This window comes from Zootoca vivipara, chromosome 2 (genome assembly GCF_963506605.1).
Source record: "Zootoca vivipara chromosome 2, rZooViv1.1, whole genome shotgun sequence".
NCBI lineage: Eukaryota > Metazoa > Chordata > Lepidosauria > Squamata > Lacertidae > Zootoca > Zootoca vivipara.
This window is the reverse complement of record NC_083277.1, coordinates 43,046,681-43,069,956: the sequence shown is the minus strand read 5'-3', so window position 1 is coordinate 43,069,956 and position 23,276 is coordinate 43,046,681. Positions and strand designations below refer to the sequence as shown.

The 23,276-nt window shown below is 39.4% G+C and overlaps 1 protein-coding gene across 8 annotated transcripts in view; it reads right to left on the bottom strand.

The window, feature by feature from the left end:
• Positions 1-23,276, bottom strand: part of ARHGEF3 (Rho guanine nucleotide exchange factor 3) — a 113,394-nt gene that overhangs the window by 51,478 nt on the left and 38,640 nt on the right. For 7 of the 8 annotated variants that reach the window (XM_035106362.2, XM_035106361.2, XM_035106363.2 and 4 more), the window contains one exon: positions 12,692-12,754. In XM_035106362.2, coding sequence (XP_034962253.2) covers positions 12,692-12,754 — 63 coding nt within the window. Of the gene's footprint in view, positions 1-12,691; positions 12,755-18,710; positions 19,930-23,276 lie in introns of those variants that run through there. The other variant, XM_035106368.2, reaches the window with a different exon arrangement.

Genomic DNA, 23,276 nt, shown 5'->3' with positions numbered 1-23,276 from the left:
ACCGTCCGTGGGCTGGATTTAGAAGGCCCTTAGTTTGGGGACCCCTGGCTCATAGCTTCTCTGAGTTATTCAAGCCCCTTCGCCACGACAAGGCAGTGTTCTCAAAGCTACCAACATGAGTCTGACCAAACTGCGGGAGGCAGTAGAAGACAGGAGTGCCTGGCGTGCTCTGGTCCATGGGGTCACAAAGAGTCGGACATGACTAAAACGACTAAACAACCACAACAATTAGTGCTCTTTGGTTGAAAGATTATTTTCTGCTTGTTTTGTGGCAAGCAATCATTTGCGGCATTAACTGGATATTAGAAACTGATGCCTGCCTGCCTGCCTGAGCTTCCTTTCCAGGCACAAATGATTTCTTTAGTTGTTCATGCTTTGCGTTTGTTTAACACATTTTCTGCACATAACATACTGGTATTTATATATCTGAAGGAGCGTCTCCACCCCCATCGTTCTGCCTGGACACTGATGTGCAACGCCAAGTTACAGGGAACCAGGCAGAGGGCATTTTTGGTAGTGGCACCCACCCTGTGGAACGCCCTACCATCAGATGTCAAACAGATAAACAACTATTTGACTTTTAGAAGACATCTGAAGACAGCCCTGCTCAGGGAAGTTTTTAATGTTTGATGTTCTATTGTGTTTTTAATATTCTGTTGGAAGCCACTCAGAGTGGACTTTAGGATCCACTGGATTATCTTCCGCAGCCTTCATCATGCTCCCAACTGATAGGATATTCTCTTCCTCCCCTTTTCCACTCCTCCAAAGCATCACAGGGGAAGGAGTCAATAGTTCATTTCTATTCCACAACGAACAGACTGGTAATGCAATAGCTGTGCTGAACAATTTCTGGAGAGACAGGGTACAGATGAGCAGAATATTCTTTTTTTTAACAAAACGGTTCATAGAAGGGCTACAATCCAATTAAGACATCGCAATAGTAAACTTTAGGTGATCCATTGATTAAAACTGCATATAGGTGAAAACAATATTTTGGAAACAAAAAGTGCACTTCCTTTGTTTTTAATGATGTACACATGTCATAGCAGATATTGCTTAAGAAGAGGCACTCCCTTCTGTGTGAGAGAAAAGTGGGAATAAATATGGCATTTGGTTGTTATCAGCCACTTTTGCAGGCACTTGCATTTTAATAATATGCTGCCCTATTAATCATGAACACTTAAAGTTTAAAAAATTGATTAATCCAACTGAACAACCAAACATTAAAGCCTCGGTTTCTAGTCAAAAGGTTACTGGGGGGAAAGACTGGAGAACAACTAAGACTTGTTTCTGAGTAACTATGCATAGGAGCAGACCCTTGAACTGGGTTCCCTGCTTTGATCCTGCTTACAGTTGATGGCAGGGATGCAGGTGGTGCTTTGGTCTAAACCACAGAGCCTAGAGCTTGCCGATCAGAAGGTTGGTGGTTCGAATCCGCACGACAGGGTGAGCTCCCGTTGTTCAGTCCCAGCTCCTGCCAACCTAGCAGTTTGAAAGCATGTCAAAGTGCAAGTAGATAAATAGGTACCGCTCCGGCGAGAAGGTAAACGGTGTTTCCGTGTGCTGCTCTGGTTTTGCCAGAAGCGGCTTAGTCGTGCTGGTCACATGACCCGGAACAACTGTCTGCGGACAAACGCCGGCTCCCTCGGCCTATAGAGCGAGATGAGTGCTGCAATCCCAGAGTCGTCCACGACTGGACCTAATGGTCAGGGGTACCTTTACATTTACCTTTACAGCTGATGGCAGAACAGCAACTTCTCAGCAGTGTTAAAAAACCCTATTCTGCAAATCACTATTTCCTCTCTAAAATCATTCATTGCTCAAGCTAAAGTGACATACTGTACTTACATGTGATCCTGATGCAGCAGGCAAACTAAATAAGTGTATCAGCGACAAACACTATTGTCACATACATGTTCTGCATAGAAAGAGCTTACCAACTTTCATGGTAGTTGTAGATTCAGGTCCTCCATACCTCAAAGGGGCCAGCTGCTATGATTCTAAGCAGGTTTATGTATTTTATTGATCTATTCCTCCACATTCAATATTATAATTTATATGCCAAATGCCTATTGGTACCATTTCTTCTTTTCTGCCACCATTAAAATTTCTCAAAATTTCCTCTTCTGTAGTCAAGTAGTCAATCGTTTTGTTACAGAAAAATCTCTAAGCAATCATTCAAAGTAAAATGTGTAGCTAAACACCACTCAGTAACCCAAGAGGCAACATCCCTGCTATGAAATTAATGATACGTTGGCCTTACCCTGACCCCTTTCGCTTGGACTAAGAACACTGGGAAATATCTTAATATTATTACTGTGCTACACTTCCTACCTACAAGTGAGAGCTGCAGTCCATTAACACACAGGGCATCATCTCTAATAGTCTGTGTCAGCAGGAGTTCAATAGCATCTGGTGTTTTAGTAAACTATAAAGACTAAGAAAACAATGAAATAGTGTAGACCGCATCACTGCGGACAGTATGTTTTTTAGCTTTCATCCCTTCATCAGGAATAAAATCTATATAGTACATCATTTCCCAAACTATCCAGATCAGCTGAGGAAGTTCCTGGCAGGATGTCTTTAGACATGATGCAGGCAATTACCAAGATGTTTTGATCAACTTAGTAGAATTGCTTTGCAGACTGTACCACTCAAAACACAGTGGCTCTGATCCAGGCCTGTTTGGGACATGTCAGTAGATGTGTCCATCAAATTCAGTGAGTACCATAATGCAGATCTGCACCAGTTACATATACCTTCCTTACTGCATAAAGACAACTGAGCCTCAACACAATTACGATAGACCCTTAGTTGTACTCTTATAACAGAGCAAAAACACAGTCACTGCTCTGCAAATTAAGAGACTAAACAGACTGCCTGTGCGGAACAGCTGCACTTCTGATTTGTTGATGATGAAATTTATTACCTGCCCTTTGCCATCAGGTCCTAGGGCAGGTTGCACCAATTTGAAAATCAGTATTAAAAACAGTTAAAACTGTAAGAACAACACTGGGGCCTAATCTGAACAGCAGAGTGCTTGGTATCTGGGGGGTGAGGCTTGTGTGTTCTGCTCCAGAATCAACCCCTCCCTTCAGTGTATGTTCAGTTAAGAATGTCAGTTAAAAGGGACCAACTGCCTCTTCTTGCCTCTTGCCTCAGACTCTCCTCATTCATGATGTTGCTGTATTGTATTTATCTTCTCTCAGACATTATGTTATTTTGGTACAGTTTTCTCAGTTTATTATTAAAGCTTGTTTACATTTACGTGAGCCATTTATTTTTCTCAAAGAAAAAGAAACTCTGCTGAAGAATGGTGGAATATCCTAAACTTGGGTGAGTGAGGGGATATTCCCAGTTTGCCAGAAGGATAGATTTTGTTAATCACCTCCCACCTCCACAACAAAAATAGATTACTGCTACAAGGCCATGGAGGGCCCTGAAAATATGAGGTGGGACTATCAAGAGCAGGCATCCCCAAACTTTGGCCCTCCAGATGTTTTGGACTACAATTCCCATCTTCCCCAACCACTGGTCCTGTTAGCTAGGGATCATGGGAGTTGTAGGCCAAAACATCTGGAGGGCCGCAGTTTGGGGATGCCTGATCAAGAGGGCCCCCTCAGCTGATTTTAACACAGGTAAGAGTTTGTAGAAAAGGGGATATCTGGAGCCAACATTATTTAGAGCTTGACAACTTTAAAATAAAATAATTGACAACTTTAAAATAATCAAAACCTCAACTCCAGAACATATTTCATTTTAGCTTCTCCCTGTTTACTCTCTCGATGAAACAGTCACTCTACAATGATTTCCAGCAACATGACACCACTAGTTTGCATGAAATGGTAAGCCAAAATATGGCTTGCTGGGACTATGCAACCTGTGGGTCCCAGGAGAGGAGTTCACAGCCATAGCTCAGTGTGGAGCAAATAATAATAATAATAATAATAATAATAATAATAATAATAATAATAATATATTATTTGTACCCCGCCCATCTGGCTGGGTTTCCCCAGCTACTCTGGGCGGCTTCTAACAAAAAATTTAAATAATGTCACACATTAAAAACTTCCCTGAACAGTAAAATAAAAAAATTCCTTCAGTAGCACCTTAAAGACCAACGAAAGCTCATACCAAAATAAAAACTTAGTTGGTCTTTAAGGTGCTACTGAAGGAATTTTTTTATTTTACTTCGACCCAGACCAACACGGCTACCTACCTGTTCCCTGAACAGGGCTGCCTTCAGATGTCTTCTAAATGACAGGTAGTTATGGTATTTATCTCTTTGACATCTGATGGGAGGGTGTTCCACAGGGCAGGTGCCACTACTGAGAAGGCCCTCTGCCTGGTTCCCTGTAGCTTTGCTTCCCGCAGTGAGGGAGCCACCAGAAGGCCCTCGGCGCTGGACCTCAGTGTCCGGGCAGAATGATGGGGGAGGAGACGCTCCTTCAGGTATACTTGGCAAAGCCAAAATTTAGTTCATCGGGTTGTCTGAACCCAGAATCATGGTTAAGCTCTCTCATTAATCTCAGTTTAACCACAAGCCTGGGTTCAGATGTCACACTAAGCCATGCATGGGGTACCTCTGCCTCACAAGCCTAATTATACACTTTGTGGGTCTCAAATTGGGCCATAGCTTTTGCCAAACCGCAACCATTTGCCCCATGCAGGTGAAGATACAAGTGCCAATGCATAGTTGGAAGCCTGAAAGTGTGTTCCTGGTTGTAGCAAGTAAGGCATGCTAACAGCTGATGGCTGCAAGGTTGCTGGAACCAGCTACTGAGTTTGACATGGAGTTTGAAATTTGTGCTGATCCGCTAAACTGGGCATGGATTTTCCAGATCCAATTCCCCACTCCTATGCTAAACTGAAGCATGGCATAGCTTAACATGACAGCCAAAAAAGATATGCAAAAGCAGGTTCAGGCTCCCAGAGAGGAGCACCTTCATATGGTCCTGGTTAAGTCATAGTTTGGCCTTACCATGTCATGTGAACCATATCCGAAGTAGACCACTGGATGAAGGATATCACAAAATCATGTACTATGAAAAATGCTTCAGAGATTAAACATCAGATTTTTAATCCCTTACTCTGCTTTTCTGTTTACAGGTAGGTAGCCGTGTTGGTCTGAGTCAAAACAAAATTCCTTCAGTATCTGAAGAAGTGTGCATGCACACGAAAGCTCATACCAAAATAAAAACTTAGCTGCTTTTCTTAAACAGTTAAATTTCTGTAAACTTTAGACAATATTATTTTTGTGAAACTAGTTGCCATCAAAAAAGCTTTTGAGATGTTTACCTTTTTCCCATTTTAGTCACCAAATCTGCCATTAAAGTCCCAAAAGCTAACACACAATCACATTACTATCTCTTTGAATAATTTAAATTCAAAATTAAAAGCATATCAGTTGTCTTATAAAAGAAAAACTGCTGTTAATAACGTTGAGGCGGATTGTCCATAGAATAATTACAAACAGATTAGATATATTGACTTTATTATAGTGACACATACATAATTCATGAATAGAATATATATATTAACCAAGGTTTAAGTCCTCTCTACTACTAAGGTGTAACAGTATTAAATTTAAATCAAACTAAAAAAAGCTGCAACAATATTTTTAATTATCTCAAGTCCATAATTGGTGAAGAAGCTAATCCCTTCTGATCTTTCTAATATAAGATTGCCATAACTTGACACTCAAGTTTTCATTACGCTTAATTAGTTCAGTTATTTTTAGCAATATTGACTTTCACACACACCAAGTTCAAATTCAGTTGTTAAAGCTATCAAAATCCATGGAGAATACAAACTCTGAACCATACCATGTGCAAAATGCATGTGAACTAGAATGATTACATATTCAGAATTCATAAGAAAACTAATAAAACTTCTAATTAGACTAACATCACCTTACCAGATCATTATAAAACCTTAAAAGCGTTGACTGCACAGTCTGCTACAACATAATAGTCATTTATGTTCCAATCCTAAATCTTGTGGCGCCATAAATATATGCGTAGCATAGAGTTTTTCAGCAGACTACGACATTACACAGTCACTGAAGACAGATACCATCTTGTAAATGTTAAGAGCCTGTGCATCAGAAAATCACTGGTCATCAGGAAAGAGCAAAACATCTGCCTGCCTAACCTGTCTAACAGAAAAATCATTCCTGGACATATGCTGTATAATCACTGTGGATTCTACAGTGCCTTTAAGTAATGTGTACAATAAATGCATTTAATACGGCTGAACAGTCCAATTTTCAGAAGAGAAGATACAACAGAAATGAGTAGAGTTTGTTTTAATTTTGAAAACTAAACTGAGCAGTCACTTTTTGGAGGCTTCCTTTCATTTGCACAGCAAAAGGGTAGCATCACAAAGCAGAAGAAACAAAAATTCAGTAAGTGAAGAGGGAAAATACCAATAATATCAGCTGCTGCAGAGAAACAAAGGGAGAGAGCTATATGGTCCTCCTATCTGGCATCTGATGGGTCACTATGAAAATAAAATGGACAAAATGGATAATTGTTCTGATACTTCAGGTTTTTCTTATGTTGGTATAGGAGTGGTTATAAATAATAATAATAATAATAATAATAATAATAATAATAACAATAACAATAACAATAATATTTATACCCTGCCCATCTGACTGGGTTTCCTCAGCTACTCTAGGCGGCTATAAATTGACAGAGGTAAGTTGACAGAGGTAATAAAAATCACAGTAACCACTTCAGAAGTCAGTAGTTGCTTCAGCAGCTAATCTTCTAAAAAAAATAATGTAGATAATTTCAGTTTGTAGTTTAAAGGAGGTCAAGATTAAGAATCACAGTACTAGATAAATTAACCAGTCTTCTATACTGCCTAGGTTCTTCTTCATCATCTAATTCAGGGGTCAGCAAACTTTTTCAGCAGGGGGCCGGTCCACTGCCCCTCAGACCTTGTGGGGGGCTGGACTATATTTTGAAGGAATAAAAAAATGAACAAATTCCTATGCCCCACAAATAACCCAGAGATGCATTTTAAATAAAAGGACACATTCTACTCATGGAAAAACACACTGATTTCTGGACCGTCCGCGGGCTGGATTTAGACGGCGATTGGGCCAGGTCCGGCCCCTGGGCCTTAGTTTGCCTACCCATGATCTAATTCTTTATCTACCTAACCATCTACCTCATGTCAAATGTTTAAAAACGAAACAAAAAAACTTATTTCATTTTTGTTCTATTTTGGTTTCATTCAGGGTCTAGATGATTCTATATAGAATAGAATAGAATAATTTATTGGCCAAGTACAGTATCAACCATACTTGGAATTTTTCCTAGACTATATTGCAATGTAAAGAAAAAATGTACTGTACCTCATACAACCACTATTCCCCTCACAATACAACAGCACAGCGAAAAGACCCCATATCACCAACTGGCCTCCGTTCCGCCCACAACTACAGATTCAACAGTTTGATGGCACAAGGAAAAAAGCTATTCCTGTGCCTAGACGTTTTTGTATTTAGAGTTCTGTACCGACGTCCGGATGGGAGTAAATTAAACAAGTGATGACCAGGATGCGAAGGGTCTACAGCAATTCTCTCTGCTCTCTTCCTGACTCGAGCGACATAAAGTATCTCTATTGGAGGCAAACTAACACCAATTACCCTCTCTGCAGTTCTTACTGCTCGTTGGAGCCTCTTCTTATCCAGCTTAGAGGCTGTACCATACCAGACAGTAATGGAATTACAGAGAACAGTTTCAATAGTACCTCTATAAAATATTATAGACAATATAGCTATTATAGACAATATTGCCATTGTCTGTAGTATGTGTAAGTATACAGAGTTTTATTCTTACTTCGCCAAACCTTTATTAGGCATTACAAGTATAAGCCATAAGAAAACCTCAGAAAACATCCATATATACACCTTTAAAATATATACAAATAAACAGCAAATGTAAAATAATATAACGAGGATTTTCGCTGGGATTTCTTCCCAGTGAATTCACCACTCTATGAGATACTATTGACTAAAACTCAGCCACCCTTGCAGTTACTTCCAGGTTAGTGTCAGACTGAGAGAATCTGATACTTTCATTGTGCCGTGATGTTAGACTACCCAAAGAAGGGGATAGGACGTGTTTGTGTAGCTGGTTGTAGAATGGACAGTAGAAAAGAATTATTGGAGGTGAATTTTCCATGGCGGCAAACGACAGAACCATGAGACTGATGTAAAATACTCAAACAAGTTTTATCACGACTATACAAACACAAAGCGTGTGGGTGTTCTCTTTCTGCAGGCAGTTGCAAACTGTAACTTCTTCTCTTTATACACATAAGCAGTTGTGCCTAATTAGCCTGGAAAACCACACCCAGAACTCATAGAAAACGTCCTTAAAGTTATCTGCACCCTTTTCCTGTTTTGTGACAAATGATACCTAACAAGAATATGTTCTACAGTGTCCGGCACATTCAAAGAATACCTGCAATGTCTATCATTTCTGGGGATATTTAAATATCTGCCCTTAACAAAAGCTGAGAGGAAAAGGTTCAAAAGGCCATGTGTGTATACCTAGTTCTGCACACATTGTCTGATACTTGATTGAACTTGGGAGCCCCAGGATACATCTCAAGAAACTTGAGTGTATCTTACCTAAATCACTATTATATGCTTATTTAGGGATAATTTAGGGATCCCTAAAAGTAGCTGTGACGACACTTTAGCTTGAAAAATCTGATTATCACCTGGTATAAAATGGTTACCTTTCTGAAGATAAAGGTGGGCTACTGCTGAGGAGGTACACTTTGCCTGTTTTATAGCACCTGAGTTTTATTCTTAATACTTGTTTTAACGGGACAGCATCATATTTCCCAAGGTGATTTCTGACAGTTTCAATTCAAGTGCATATCTCAAGGTCTCAAATAAAACTTGCCAAATGAGCTAAAGACCACAATTCCGATCAATTGTATTTTTTTTAAAAAAGGGCATTCTGCACAAAACCATTGATGTCTTTATGCCAAGTATCTCTATTGTTCTGAACCAGCAGAAACATAAGAAAAGCTTCAGCACATCCTGTGAAAGATGGACAGGAAACTATCCCTTCATGACAGACTATTATGAAAAAGGTAGGCAGTCTGGCACAGCTAAGATGTATTGTATGGTGCAATACTATTTTTATACATGGACATGAAGTGTGGACAGATATATATACTAACTGGAAATGGGTGCAATATGGTGCTATTCACTGTATGAATAAAGCTGTAAAGATGTTACGGAATTAATGCCATATTTTAAAAACAAAATCTTTCTTTACCAGACTGATGTAGTCAAAATTTCAGTTTATCTTCCCTTTGATAGAATGGCTGCAATGCAAACCAAGAATCTTAATGTTTGTGGCTCTAGCCTACAAGATGTTAAACCACACACAGAACTTTATGAAGAATGAAATGAAAGATAAACTATTCAGACAAATGTTATGCAAGCAATTCTAGCTTAACTGCTAGCCAATGATATATAAAAACTAAAGTAAGAAGGTAGATACTAATAACTAATCTGTATCTGTCCACCCTTTATTTAGTCTTAAATAAAATGCAAAATGGTTCATTAATTGTTATTTATGGATTTTCATACCCCGTCAACAAAATGCCTCAGAATGCTTAGTTTATTTATTTATTTAGCTAGATAGTTGTACCAGCCTATGCCTCAGATCTATAACCTAAGTAGGCTGCAATCCTAAACATGTCTACTCAGAAGTAAGCCCAACTGAGGTCCATGGAACTTACTTAATAAGTGAGGTTAGGATTGCAGAATTAAGAAAATTTAGTTCCATTGAAGAACGTGGAACCAAATAATTTTAGCTGAACAGGATAGTGGAACCAAAACATCACATTTTGCAGAGTTATAATACTTGTCTTCTGGTCCCACCAGTGCTGTGTAGACAGGCTTTATGCTCATACATGCCCTCCTCCACTTCCCTCACATGTGCTGGTTCCTTCCCAATTTAGCTGCACAGAAACAACCAGTAAATGTTACCACTGACCTACCATGTTTTAAGGTCTATGTAGCCATTATAATACAAAACAATTCAAACACATTTCAGTTAACTGTTTAATTGAAAGCAGTCGCTATGAACTACACATCCACTTGCCATCTAGGAATTATGTTCTGAGCGGTACAGACCACTGTAGAGAGCTGGCAGGGAAGTGTTGTTATCAGCATCAAACAGATGCTAACAACAAAAAACTAAAATTGTTCAAGCAAATGACAATTGACAACCCTTTCCACACACATGTGCACATACAAGTTTTTCTAGCATATGTGCCGAACATGAAGAGATAGGTATGGAGGAGAAAATGCAACAAGCATCAATGATCAATTTCTCAGTTCTTTAATTAGCCCATCATTAATCTCACTATGCCGGACACAGCAGTGTTACTGGAAATAGGGCAGCTGAGTTTCTGTTATTAAAATGGCATTATGTTTATGAAAGGATTAAACTGAAGTGTCCTCATCTCTCGGTCATGTATTCAGTGACATCTGGGAAGTGTGCATTACAGAAAGAGAACACACATTTATGATGCTGCAAAGTGTGGCTTATAAATTTGTTGCATACATGTTATATAAAAGATGGGCATACACTTACTAATGAATGTGTTTAATGATAAGTTTAAAACAGTTAAATTAAATCTTAAGTATTCAAAAAGCTGTTTCAAAGGAACCATACTAAAGTCTCTAAATGCATCACACATGATTGTTGCACTAATACAGAAGTTTGTTTTTTAATTACAAAATAAATTACATACATACATACATATACAAAGACTTAATATAGAACATTATGATCCTTTTTAGCAGCCTTCCCCAGTTTGGTGCCCTCCATATATTTTGGACTACAGTACCATCAGCCCTAACCAGCATGGTCTGATCTGGGCTTTTCTTAAATTTGATTTTGTTCTGGCTTGGCACTCTGAGCAGTAGCTGTAATTTCTCAAAATGCCACCAGACCTACCATCACTTGGGAAAACTGAAAGGCATAGTCACCCAGCATTGCTCTGAGTGCTGCTATTGCAGTTAGGTGAGCTGACCAAGGACCACTGACAAAAGGAGCAGACCCATCCCAAGGACACTTTGCTTAGAGTCTCCATTAACCTGAAGTTGGCTTCAATTAAAACAGGCACACACAGCAGGAAGAAGACTAAAAGGCCACAAAGGTTTATAGATTCTGCCGGAACAGAAAACCTGCATCTTGCTGCTGGAAAGCACATGTTCAATTTTCAACCAAAGCAGATAGTTATCAGAGGAAGGAAGGCACATTTTTTAAAGAGCAGTAATACTGCTTTGGAAGCACCCTTATTGCATTAAGTGTAATGATAAGAGTTGGAAGGCATCTTGGTGGTGATCCAGTCCACCTCCTGCTCCTGGCAAAATGCATTCCTGATAGGTGGTTTGTCAAGTAAATGTTTCCAGTGAAAGAGAGGCCACCCCTCACCCAAAGCCATTATGTTCCACTGCTGAACAGATTTTACATTCAGAATATTTATCCTAACATTCAGCTGAAATCTGCTTCACTGTAATTTCCACCCACAGGCTCTGGTCCTGCCCTCTCGAGAAATAAGGAACAAGTCTGCTCCATCTTCTGTCTGACAGCTCTTCAGGTATTTGAAGATTGCTACCATGTCTTCCTTTACTCTTCTCCAGGCTAAACACGCCCAGCTTTTCAAGTATTCATCGTAAGACATGGTTTCCAAATCCCTCACTATCCCAGTCTGCCTCTTCTGAGTTTGGATGCTATGCCCAGCGATATTTAAAAGACACCTGAAAGTAAATACTGCTGAGGTCCTCATCCCATCTGGGTAGAGGAAGGGAAGGCAGAGTGTGCACATCCAAGGCTCATGCAGGTTTATTCCAGCTCATATATGTCATTCTTAACCATGGTTAAGTTTATTGTTTATACATTTGAGAACATTGTTAATCTGTCCTTCATCAACACACAATCCTTGAGTAGGGTAATAGTGAAATAAACTTAAAACATTAAGAGCAATTTCACTGAAATCAAATCACAAGGCATGTAAAAACCAACACACACACACCAGCAACCAATTAACAACAATTGAAACAAAATCAAATAAAAAGACACTTTATGTTCAACAAATACATGTGCAAACAATTGTATTTTCAGCTGGCAATGCAGCTTGGTGTTTAACATGAACATGACCACTGGATGTATTATGTCCAAATCAGTCCATATTATTACAGGTGCCACTTTTAATATAAGTCTTCATTAGGGATTCAAGAAAGGTATTAGGAAGGAATTAGTTTCCAAGTGCATTTTACAACACCAGTATAACTCATAATCAAGTAAAGTCGCAGCAATCAAATCAAGCACAAGAATATATTTCTGCATGGCTTAATATTGCAAGCAGAAATTTAAGCTGTAATATTAATTTATCAGCAGGAGTTCATGCAACAATGTTCTATTCCACTTGCACTATCTTCCTGGACATAAAACTTGTTTCCTTGAATTACACAGGCTTCAAAAATAGAAAGTTTTAAGTTTGTCAGCAATATTTCAACATGCAGAGCAGAAGGTATTTTTATGACAGGAACAAACAGTTTGGCACCCAAATGGTCAATGCTATTCCCACTCTAGCAAAACACACTGGGCACATTACATTTCAGAAAACAATTACTCACACTTGAGTCAAAGCTGCAGACACTGATTACATCTTCGCTCTGGGCGCTCTGCTTGCGTTTCTTCTATTAAAAAAGAAAGAAAAAGGGCTCATATCTTAGCAGAAGACCAACAAACAAAATACTTATTACATGTTTACTTTTCAACTTATAACATTATAATACACTAAAACATTTTTCAAGTGTTTACATGGCCACAGTATCATATGCAAGTTGGAAACCACCAGCAGTCTAGACACCTGAAGTTTTAGGGTGACCATGTAACAACTTTTGTTTTTTCAACAAACGCTGAATAAATGCATAGTGGTGGCCTCCTGGCACCTTACCCTCTTTGAGTGAATGCCAACCAGCCAGCAGAGCATTTGGCTACTGCTAACTGAAGCACTGCTGTCAGGACTGGCCATGAAATCAACTCACACAAGGTCACCAACACAACAATCCCAAACATACCTACACATAAATGGGGAAGGCCAACTTTGTACTGTGCGAAGATAGCTAACACAGGGTATCTCTAGCATAATCTGAAACTCTAGCACCAGAAACAAACATTCTACATCAAAGACATTTAGCCCTGAATACTTTTTAAAGGCTATACAGAAGTGGTCGTTTTTTTTTAAAAAAGAACTTAAATCCTCACTGATAAACACAGCTTCTTTGAGGTTTGTTTCTTTCAAAGAGACAACTCCAGGCACAGGCACATTTGTATACGACTTATCAAGCTGTCACAACTGGCAACTTAAATATTTCCCAATAGAAAAGATATGCAGACGATAGTATAGACTAGAAAGCTCTCTCTTTCATGAAAATGTTAACTGTTGCCTGTCCTTAAAATATACCATTTCACATATAGGACTAGAAAAGTTGAGTTTGGGGTTTAAAAATAATAATAAAGTATGTATGCAAAACAAAGGGCAAACCTGCAATGACATCACAGGGTGGGGGTCAGGGTATGCCTCCCATCCTGCTGTGTTTGAAGATTGGTGGAAGCTATTCACTAATCCACTCTTCTCACTTTTGTAACCACATTGCCCTGCGTCTCTTACATGCATACACTTCCACATATGTGTCCTCCAACCTCAATAACACAAAGTCCGTGTAATTCTTTCCCCACATCTCTGGAGGACCTGGAAAGAGCTACCGAAAGCATAGCCCAGAGAAATAAGGTTGAGAACCGCTGCTCTAACTAAAAAAATTAAAAATTAAATTCAACCTGTAATTATTGATTGGACAAATTAACATTTTAATATACCAAACATGATAATTTAATGGCATACCAACTTACACACTGGGCATACCTTTTTGCTAAAAGATTAGACAAAAACATGCCCCTGCCCTGACTGGCTTTGTGGGCAAGGCCTGCTCAAAATGCAGGCTCCAGTGTGGTTGGAGGTGGGTGGCACCATCTCCTCCCATAGTTGCATTGGGAGATGGTTGCCTCCCAGGACCAGCCACAGAGTGTGGGAAGTGGCACCCTACCGGAGCCCCAGGTAAGCAGATATTCTCACACTGGGCATCTTATACAACTATACCTTTTCACTAAAAGATTAGGCACATTTAATGCAAATCATATTTTAATTGGTCATTTCAAAATGGCAAAAAATGAACAGGTCACAGAATGAAAACACACACATATATTTATGTGTGGCATCTTATCCATTCACAATCAATATCACTGTTGTCTACTAAAATATGCTAATATGAATTTTAGAATATTAATTCCATTTTTTCTTTACTTCATTTGTCATTAAAAGGAGAATTATAACTCTGCCCTACCAAGTGAAATATTGGTAGAAAAGATGTTTTCCAAATGGAAAATCACAGCCTACTTATTAGATTGCTGTGGCAGGTAAGTAAACCCATGAGATTAGTCTATTTTTGAAACAACCACTAATCCTAGGCTATTGTATCAAGTAATCAAATTTCCCTTTTGGCATCTGTGATTTTAATTTCAAAGCAGAAACCTGAGTAAGACATTAATAGTAAAAGGCAGGACATTTTTAAATGTTGCACCAAGGTTCAGCCTGCTTACAATTCTACAAAGAAAACTGGCATCAAGTTGTGTAATAGGAGATCACGTCAACTGCTGTGGCACATTTCAGAAAACTCTTTTTAATAGGCTTCATTTTGCTACCTATTGCAGGGAAGGACACATTAATAGTTCTTTAAGTAGCCTTGCAAATGATAAGAATGTTAATTTATTCCAGATAGTTTTATATCCAATTTCCATTGGATCTCAAATAGCTGAATGAGAACCACAGGTGTGAGGTCCGTTGAGCTTGTGTTCTACAACTACCAAACTTTATACCAAAGACACCAATTTAGCTAACTATGTAACTGTGGATAATTATAACCTGTGAAAATAGACAGTTAAAAAAGAATGAGCAGAAGCAGGGATTGGAGCAGATTATATACATAGCACATTGCTCCGGCCTGTCAATTCAGTGGTTGTATTTTGATGTATTCAGTTCCACTGTGAAACTGAGGATGACTTCATGTCAGCTTTTCTGTTCGAGGTGGACTTTGGCATCTACATCCAAACATTATGTTACTTTCAACAAATGTGGCATTGTAGCTGAACATATGTTTATTTTCAGTGTATAATTTTATTCATCACATTGTGCCAGGAATCTGGTGCCAAACTATTGTCTTGTCTTTATGCTTTAGGAGGCCTCAGTTGCTTTTTGTTCATGTTGGCAAGCTTGCCATGGCAGTAGGGAACAAAGTCTCCTGTTAGCTTTGTTGCTCCCATAGAACAGAGTAAGGGCCTCAAAATATCACAAGACTAAGAATTGGGATATTCTGCTGTTGTTGTTTTGCACTTTGTTGAATAGAGAAACACACAGATGTGCACAAATATTCCAGTGCACATCTGTGCAGAAGGATACATAAAAATAACTAGCTTGCTTTCAGGCAGTGCTTATTATTTCAGTGCTAGTTTACATATATACATCAGCTCTCATACTGAATACTTATTTTATGGCCCTTTGACCCCACTTTTTACCATTTGTTGGTTTTTTCTACCCATATGTACATACAGCTGCTCTTGCAAGAGGCAAGGTTTTCTTAACAGGAGTAATGGTTCTTGGAAACTTGGCTTCTTTAACACAGTTCTTGCCTCACAAACTTTGCTTACAGCAAACAGAATTCTATTTCTATAGGCTATAGAGAAAGGGAAGGAGTAGAAAACCCACTTGCTTTCACTTTTCATAATATTCAGTGGAACATACATAAAAAAGATATCCTCTTAGACCTTTCCCTGTGTGACTGCCAAACCATTCCCCTTAAAGAACAATACTGTACAGTTTCAACACCTGCCAACTGAGGATAACACTCCATGCATCTGATAAAGTGGGCTCTGGTCCCTGAAATCTCATGCCAAAACACATTTGGTAAGTCCTATGGAATATTCAAGAGTCTTTTATGACGAGAGATGTATAGGTGAGTGAACTTACATGACTGGAGGACAGGTAATATCATTTACCCTGTGATTAGCTTGGTGAAAGAGTGGAACGGAAGAGTCCTCTGCTTTATTTACCATTCTATAATTCAGTCTACATCACAGGAAACTCAACTGTCTTTATGACAGAGGTTTGCATTTCCTCTCTGAGTGTTGTGTATAAATCCTCTTTCATCAGTAGCTTTAAACCAGTGATAATGATAACCTAGACTTCCTTTTCCAATGTCTCATTTTAATTCCTGTAACTAAAGCCCCACTCTTTAAAATAATTAGATATCTCTTTCTCATCTCCTGTTAAGATAACTGGTAAGAAGAGTAACTCTTATGCAGCAAGACATTACTACCCTTGTTGATCTTTGATAAGAAAATTTAGTGGCTCTGTAATGAGCAGTATTTATCAGGCAGGAATTATGCAAAAACTTACAAAAACATGTGATTTATTCACACACACTGAAATAATAAACACTTAATATAAAGTTATTTTTATATAATGTTTGCTCTACATATAATATAATAGCTGGTCACCCCAACAATAGGCTGTTGATCCAATTCATACAGTGGCAGTATAGCCTCCCCTCTGCCATGAACCTCCTGGAATACAAGGAGGTATTCATGTATATTCATGTGTGTTGGAATATAGAGCACCCTCATTAATGCCTGCTTGAACCATTATTTTTCATTTAAAAACTTTCTGTACCAACAGAAAAACTGGCACTAAGTCCATAACCTGTTGGAGTTTGGTAACTACCTATTGCTGTAGTGTGCAGTAAGAAATAGTATGGTAAGATTGCTGGTTGAAGGGATAAAAGAAACTTAAGGTATATTACTCATAGCAAACAGAACCAGTCTAAGTATAGGTTTTACATTTAGCCGAGTTGGAGCCAAGAAGTCAACACTAGGACATGCTTTGTTTAGTTGTTTAGTCGTGTCCGACTCTTCGTGACCCCATGGACCATAGCACGCCAGGCACTCCTGTCTTGCACTGCCTCCCGCAGTTTGGTCAAACTAATGTTCGTAGCTTCGAGAACACTGTCCAAAGGACAGTGCTAGCTCATACTACGGTAATACTGAACTTGGAGAAGAAGTCAGAAGGAAGTAAAGTCAGAGCTTTATGGCAGGTGTTGGAGAAAAAATGTTTAGGGTTCCAACTGCCAGCCTCCTTAGGTGTGACCTAGCTCAGAGTCTGCCAGGTAGAACCCCTGGATTACATAAACACAGTTTTCAAGTGTTCACTACAGAAAGGCAGGAAAAATCAATACTTCTGCAACACTAACAGCATGCAAATAGGAAAGATTATTCGGTTTTGGAATGCCAAGAATAAGCACTTGTTTTAAGACACATTGAATGTTTTCTAAAAAGGAAATACATACATTTTGAAAATAAATAAATCACTTATTCATCGTGAAAAGGACTCATGCAGTCATTTGTTGCTATGGATCAATGTTTTAGAAATTGCTTTAATCTTCAGTTTAGTACCAAATCTTAATGAATTAACTAACAAGTTTCACTTTACTAACTACTGACATATGGCTCACTTTCATGTAGAGCCATGTAGAGATTGGAGGAATTTTTCTGACTATTTTTGTAACTGAATACTCTATGACAGTAAGTAATCTAAGACTTTCTTTTTCTTGTTGTCAGCACGACATTTAAAGCAGTAAAGCCACAGAATTAGTAAACACTGTTTCTTTTAAAGACAGAAAATCTAATGCTAAGCAACCATTAGCAGCATTTTAATTTCTTGAATGGCTTTATCTATGATTTCTAAGAAGAGATATACTGTATTTTCATACTATTCTGAAATCTAAGCTTAAGAATCTATGACTAATGTCTTTATGACAAAAACTTAACCATTGTACAATATGAGTGCTGCAATAAAGTTTCCATGTTAAGTTATCAGGAAACTTGCCTCTAAAAAGAAGTTTACCCAGAAACATCAGGAATTTGAAAAAAGTAGCTAGCCACTTTCGCTCTTAGGAACTCAAGTAAAAACAAGTGAAAATTTCATTTATTTGTGTCTTTAGATTTAACCTTTAACTGGCTTTTCAGCCCATGGAACCCCAAGTGGCTTCCAAATAGAACATAAATAAGACAACAATTTATAAAAACTGCAGTCAGAATAATTATGTTTGAAAATTTAACTCATACAATTAAGGGCAGCAACAGCTCACTATGATCAATCAACTCCATAAGCACATAAAGGAAGCTATTTAATAATCACCTGAAAATCGATGGCCTGTCAGTCTCATTAACAGAGGGTGTGGTGAACAACAGCATGCTATTATTCAAATAGATGTTTCACATGTACTGTATTGTACTTGTATACAATGAGAGACAAAAAAAAATACTTGACACATTATGGACCAGCAAAACTGTCAGGGACTTCACAATATGACCTTAAAATTTGTTATCTTAAAATTTTATTATCATCCAGCTAATGAATACCACCCAGAAGCACACTATGACTCTGGGGACAGCTGCAGTAAAAAATTGTCCTGTGTGTTAACTACTATGGATCCTACTTTTAACAAGTCTAAAGACACACACACACACAGCTGAACTTACCTGATGATGCACAAAAAAGCAGCACCAGCCCATGAGGTACTGTACGCATATACCACATCTATACTTCACAGGTGCACAATTCACAGTGTAACCTCCACAGCCATCTGTATCTAGCACCAAGGCCCTACATTTCCCCTTCAGTTTCTTTCATCAGCAACTCCACCCTGCATAGCCAAACTGCATGACAGGAAGTGGCAATGAGCCACTTGTTAGAACTGAAAGATTGAGAGATGCACAGCTATCTATATCTTGTTTTTCATTTGCTGTAATTGCTTAACATATCTGACTATATCAAGTGACTTCAGAAAAGCAGTAGCTAATGGAATTCTGGCAAGAAACTGCCTGCATCTTTTTTCTTTCTCACAGAAAACATAGGCAATTGCTGCCCCTGCCTCTAATTGTAAAGGTAAAGGGACCCCTGACTATTAGGTCCAGTCGCAGACGACTCTGGGGTTACGGCACTCATCTCGCTTTACTGGCCGAGGGAGCCGGCATACAGCTTCTGGGTCATGTGGCCAGCATGACTAAGCCGCTTCTGGCGAACCAGAGTAGCGCACGGAAACACCGTTTACCTTCCCGCTGGAGTGGTACCTAATTATCTACTTGCACTTTGACGTGCTTTCGAACTGCTAGGTTGGCAGGAGCTGGGACCAAACAACGGGAGCTCATCCCGTTGTGGGGATTCGAACCACCGACCTTCTGATCGGCAAGCCCTAGGCTCTGTGAGTCAGACCACAGCGCCACCCGTGTCCTCCGCCTCTAACTCAACAGACATTCTAAACTGACTCACAACAATCTGCCCAAATGTTCCATTTCTGGATACAACATAAGTAGAAGCTAGTCTCAGTGGAGTCTTCATGACAGCTCTTTTAAATTGTTCGTGTTCTCATTAAAATCATTTTCTTTAACCTTTTTGTGTTTTGAATATCCACAACTGTCAGTATCAATTAAATAGGCAACTCAGCTCTTTAAAAGTCAAGTTTTCCTGGAAACATTTAGTTTCTTTATGCGATTTCCTGGTAGTGAGTGATTTCCTGCATACATTTAATCCTGGTTTCAAACTCTTTTTATGAGCTGATTAAATGTAAACAGAGAAAAGAGTAAAAGATAATATTTTGTATCCTTCACCAACCACGATTAAACATTTAAATATGAGCATATTTGAATTTCTGCTAGCTGAATAACCAGCAATGTGTTCCTTTTTTTTTTTAAAGAATCTTTATTGGTTATTACAAATCGTTTCGCAAAATCTACAAATATACAAAAACAGAAGAAAAAAGCAAAACAGAAGAAACAAAACAGAAAAAACAATACGGTAAAAAACAAAACAAAAAGCAAGGAAAAAAACTAAAACAACAACAACAACCAAAAATGAAACAAAATACACATGTATATCCATTCAGTTAATCAGTGTTTAAAATACATCGACTCCTTTTATTAATTTCATTACTTTCCCCCCTTCCCCCCACCCCTTCCCCTTCTTCTCAACCTTCGCTAAATTGTCTTATCAATTTTCCTTCTTAACTATATCTGCACCTTTTCTAACAACATACCATTTATTTTATTATTCTTTTAACATCTTCTTGTACATTCTTTCTATCCTATTTTCCTATTTCTTTCCTTTTATGTCCCGTTCCTTTCACTTCTCTTTTCCCTCTTTCTCTTACCATGTTATCATTTGAGCGTTTAACAATCCTGTAATAGATTTGGTTTTTCCGCCTGGCACCAGCAATGTGTTCCTAATGTTCTCAAATGTTTAGATGCAGGTGTTTTTCCTCAGAATGGTAGTGGGGGTGGGGGTGGGGAGGTTACATTCCTCTTCCACACCTGCTCTGATTTATTTAACTATCAGCTGATGCTATTTGCATTGCAAAAAGCCTACATGTTAAACGCAAATATGAAATTAAGTCTGGCCCTAAGCAGCATTCTTGCAAAATGCAATATTAGTAACACATTTGTTAGAGCAAGCAGTACCACATAGGAATTCTGACATACTCCACAGCTGATGCCTCTTTAGGTATTAGCCTTTCAACAATTATTCTTCTCGTTATCCAATCCTTTCTTCTTCTTTGAAAAACTCATGATGCACAACAATCATTTGTCATAAAGTGACTAGGTGATGCTCTAGAGAAGTGCTTGCTTTAACAAAAGTGACAAGTTTGCCTAAAGTAAAACCCACAGAGAAAGAGCATGGCCTAAACTGAACCAACTCTGTAATCTAATGCCCACTTATATTTGAGTAGGCCCTACTGAATTCATATTTAGGAACAGACATATTTAGGATTGTGTTCTAAATAGCCTAGGGCTTGCCGATCAGAAGGTCGGTGGATCGAATCCCTATGACAGGGTGAGCTTCCGCTGTTCAGTCCCAGCTCCTGCCCACCTAGCAGTTCGAAAGCATGTCAAACTGCAAGTAGATAAATAGGTACTGCTCTGGCGGGAAGGTAAATGGTGTTTCCGTGTGCTGCTCTGGTTCGCCAAAAGTGGTTTAGTCATGCTGGCCACATGACCTGGAAAAACTGGCGGGAAGGTAAATGGTGTTTCCGTGTGCTGCTCTGGTTCGCCAGAAGTGGTTTAGTCATGCTGGTCACATGACCTGGAAAAACTGTCTAGACAAAACGTCAGCTCCCTCAGCCAGTAAAGCAAGATGAGTGCTGCAACCCCAGAGTCATCCGCAACTAGACCTAACGGTCCAGGGTACCTTTACCTTTACCTGCTGTATAGAAAAGACATATTTCACATTTTATTTTTCTGCTTTTCAATGTTAACACATACACACCCAGCTCAGAGCCATGTCTAACACTGATGCCCTGCACCATGCAGATCATCACTATGGACACATCCATATGGCAAAAGTAATATCTGAGTTGGTTACTCTGCTGAGGGGTGCCATTTCCTGGTTACAATTTGTGCAAGGAAAGCAGGCAAAAATAGGTCGCTACATTCATGTGAACTTCTGCTAGGAAGCAGCATGAGTCAATGTGGCCATGCTTGGTCAGGCATTTCTTCCTTCATATTGGTCTTCTATAAAGACAGAGTGGTAGGCTTAGAGTCTTATATATACCACCATAGGGCTTTCCAAGCATCCCACAGGTAGATGCAGCATCAGGAGACATGTCCACACAACAACACCCTTCCCTTCAAACCATCTTTAGTCTAGAATGTGTCAGAATGGTTTCAGATTGTGTCCCAGATTTCAGAATTAGCAGCTGCTCAGTCCCTGCTCCTGCCAACCTAGCAGTTTGAAAGCACGTCGAAGTGCAAGCAGATACCGTATTTTTCGCTCCATAAGACACACTTTACCCCTCCTAAAACAGAAGGGGGAGAGCCGGTGCGTCTTATGGAGCGAAGGCAGCTGGTTTTGCGCTGTCCGCTCCTCCCCCTTTGCCGTTGCTGTTAGCAAAAGAGGCAGGGGAGGAGCAGACAGGCCAAAAGCAGCACTTTCCCGCTGCCCACTCCTCCCCTTTTGCCGTGCCACCGACAGCGACAAGGGGGGAGGCAGCATCAGCCCGAAATTGGTCTGGTGCTGCCTCTGCAGCCGCCGCAGCCAGCTGCTGAGGGGAGGGGCGCTGCACTGTGCCTCTCCCAGTCCCTCCGCCTCCGCTGCCTCCTTTGCTCCCCCTCCAGCGCCCCCTCCCAGCCTTTTAGAGGAGGAAAACCAGAAGAAGAAGAAATTCCTGGTTTTCCTCCTGTAAAAAAAAGGTGCACCCTTTGGTCCAGTGCGTCCTATGGAGCAAAAAATACGGTAAATAGGTACCACTGCAGTGGGAAAATAAACAGCGTTTCTGTGCGCTGCTCTGGTTCGCCAGAAGCGGCTTAGTCATGCTGGCCACATGACCCGGGGGGAAAACTGCAGACAAACATCGCCTTCCTCGGCCAGTAAAGCGAGATTAGCACTGCAACCTTAACTGTCTTAACTGTCTGGAGTCCTTTACCTTTAACATAGTGACTGCATTCACATTCATGCTGAAACCACATGAAGAGCCACAGTGAACTTCAGTCTCACATACGGTATTTTGTGCACTTTAATTATGGATATTTATATTTTCGTGGGTTTGTGAAACTTTGTTTTTATATTTCTGTAAATCACTTAGAAGCCTATTTTGGCATTAAGTGTATATAAATTAATAAATAATAATAATCCTCAATATGCCATCCTGAGCTCCTTGGAGGAAGGGTGGAACATAATTGTGTTAAATAAAATGAATAGCTGGATAGAATAACTGAGAAGTGCTGTGGCTTTGGAAGAATCAACATACACTTGCAAGATCAGGAGCTCTAACATGGTGCATCAGAATGTGCATAACAGAAAAATTCCAGGATTCCACTCCTCTGCACTGTTCAGTTGTCTGCAGGATAAACCTGAAATGCTTGTTTAAAAAGTCACTGACCCCAAATTGCTCTGATAGGTTTTGAAGCACATGTCCTTCAATCAAAGATTGATCTGAACATCTAGTGTGCTACAAATTATAAACAAAAAGGGTAGGGGCAGTGGCAGGGAGGAGGCATAAAACATACAGCCCATTTCTTAGGGAGTAGAACTGAAAAGAGGTCAAGTTCATCTGT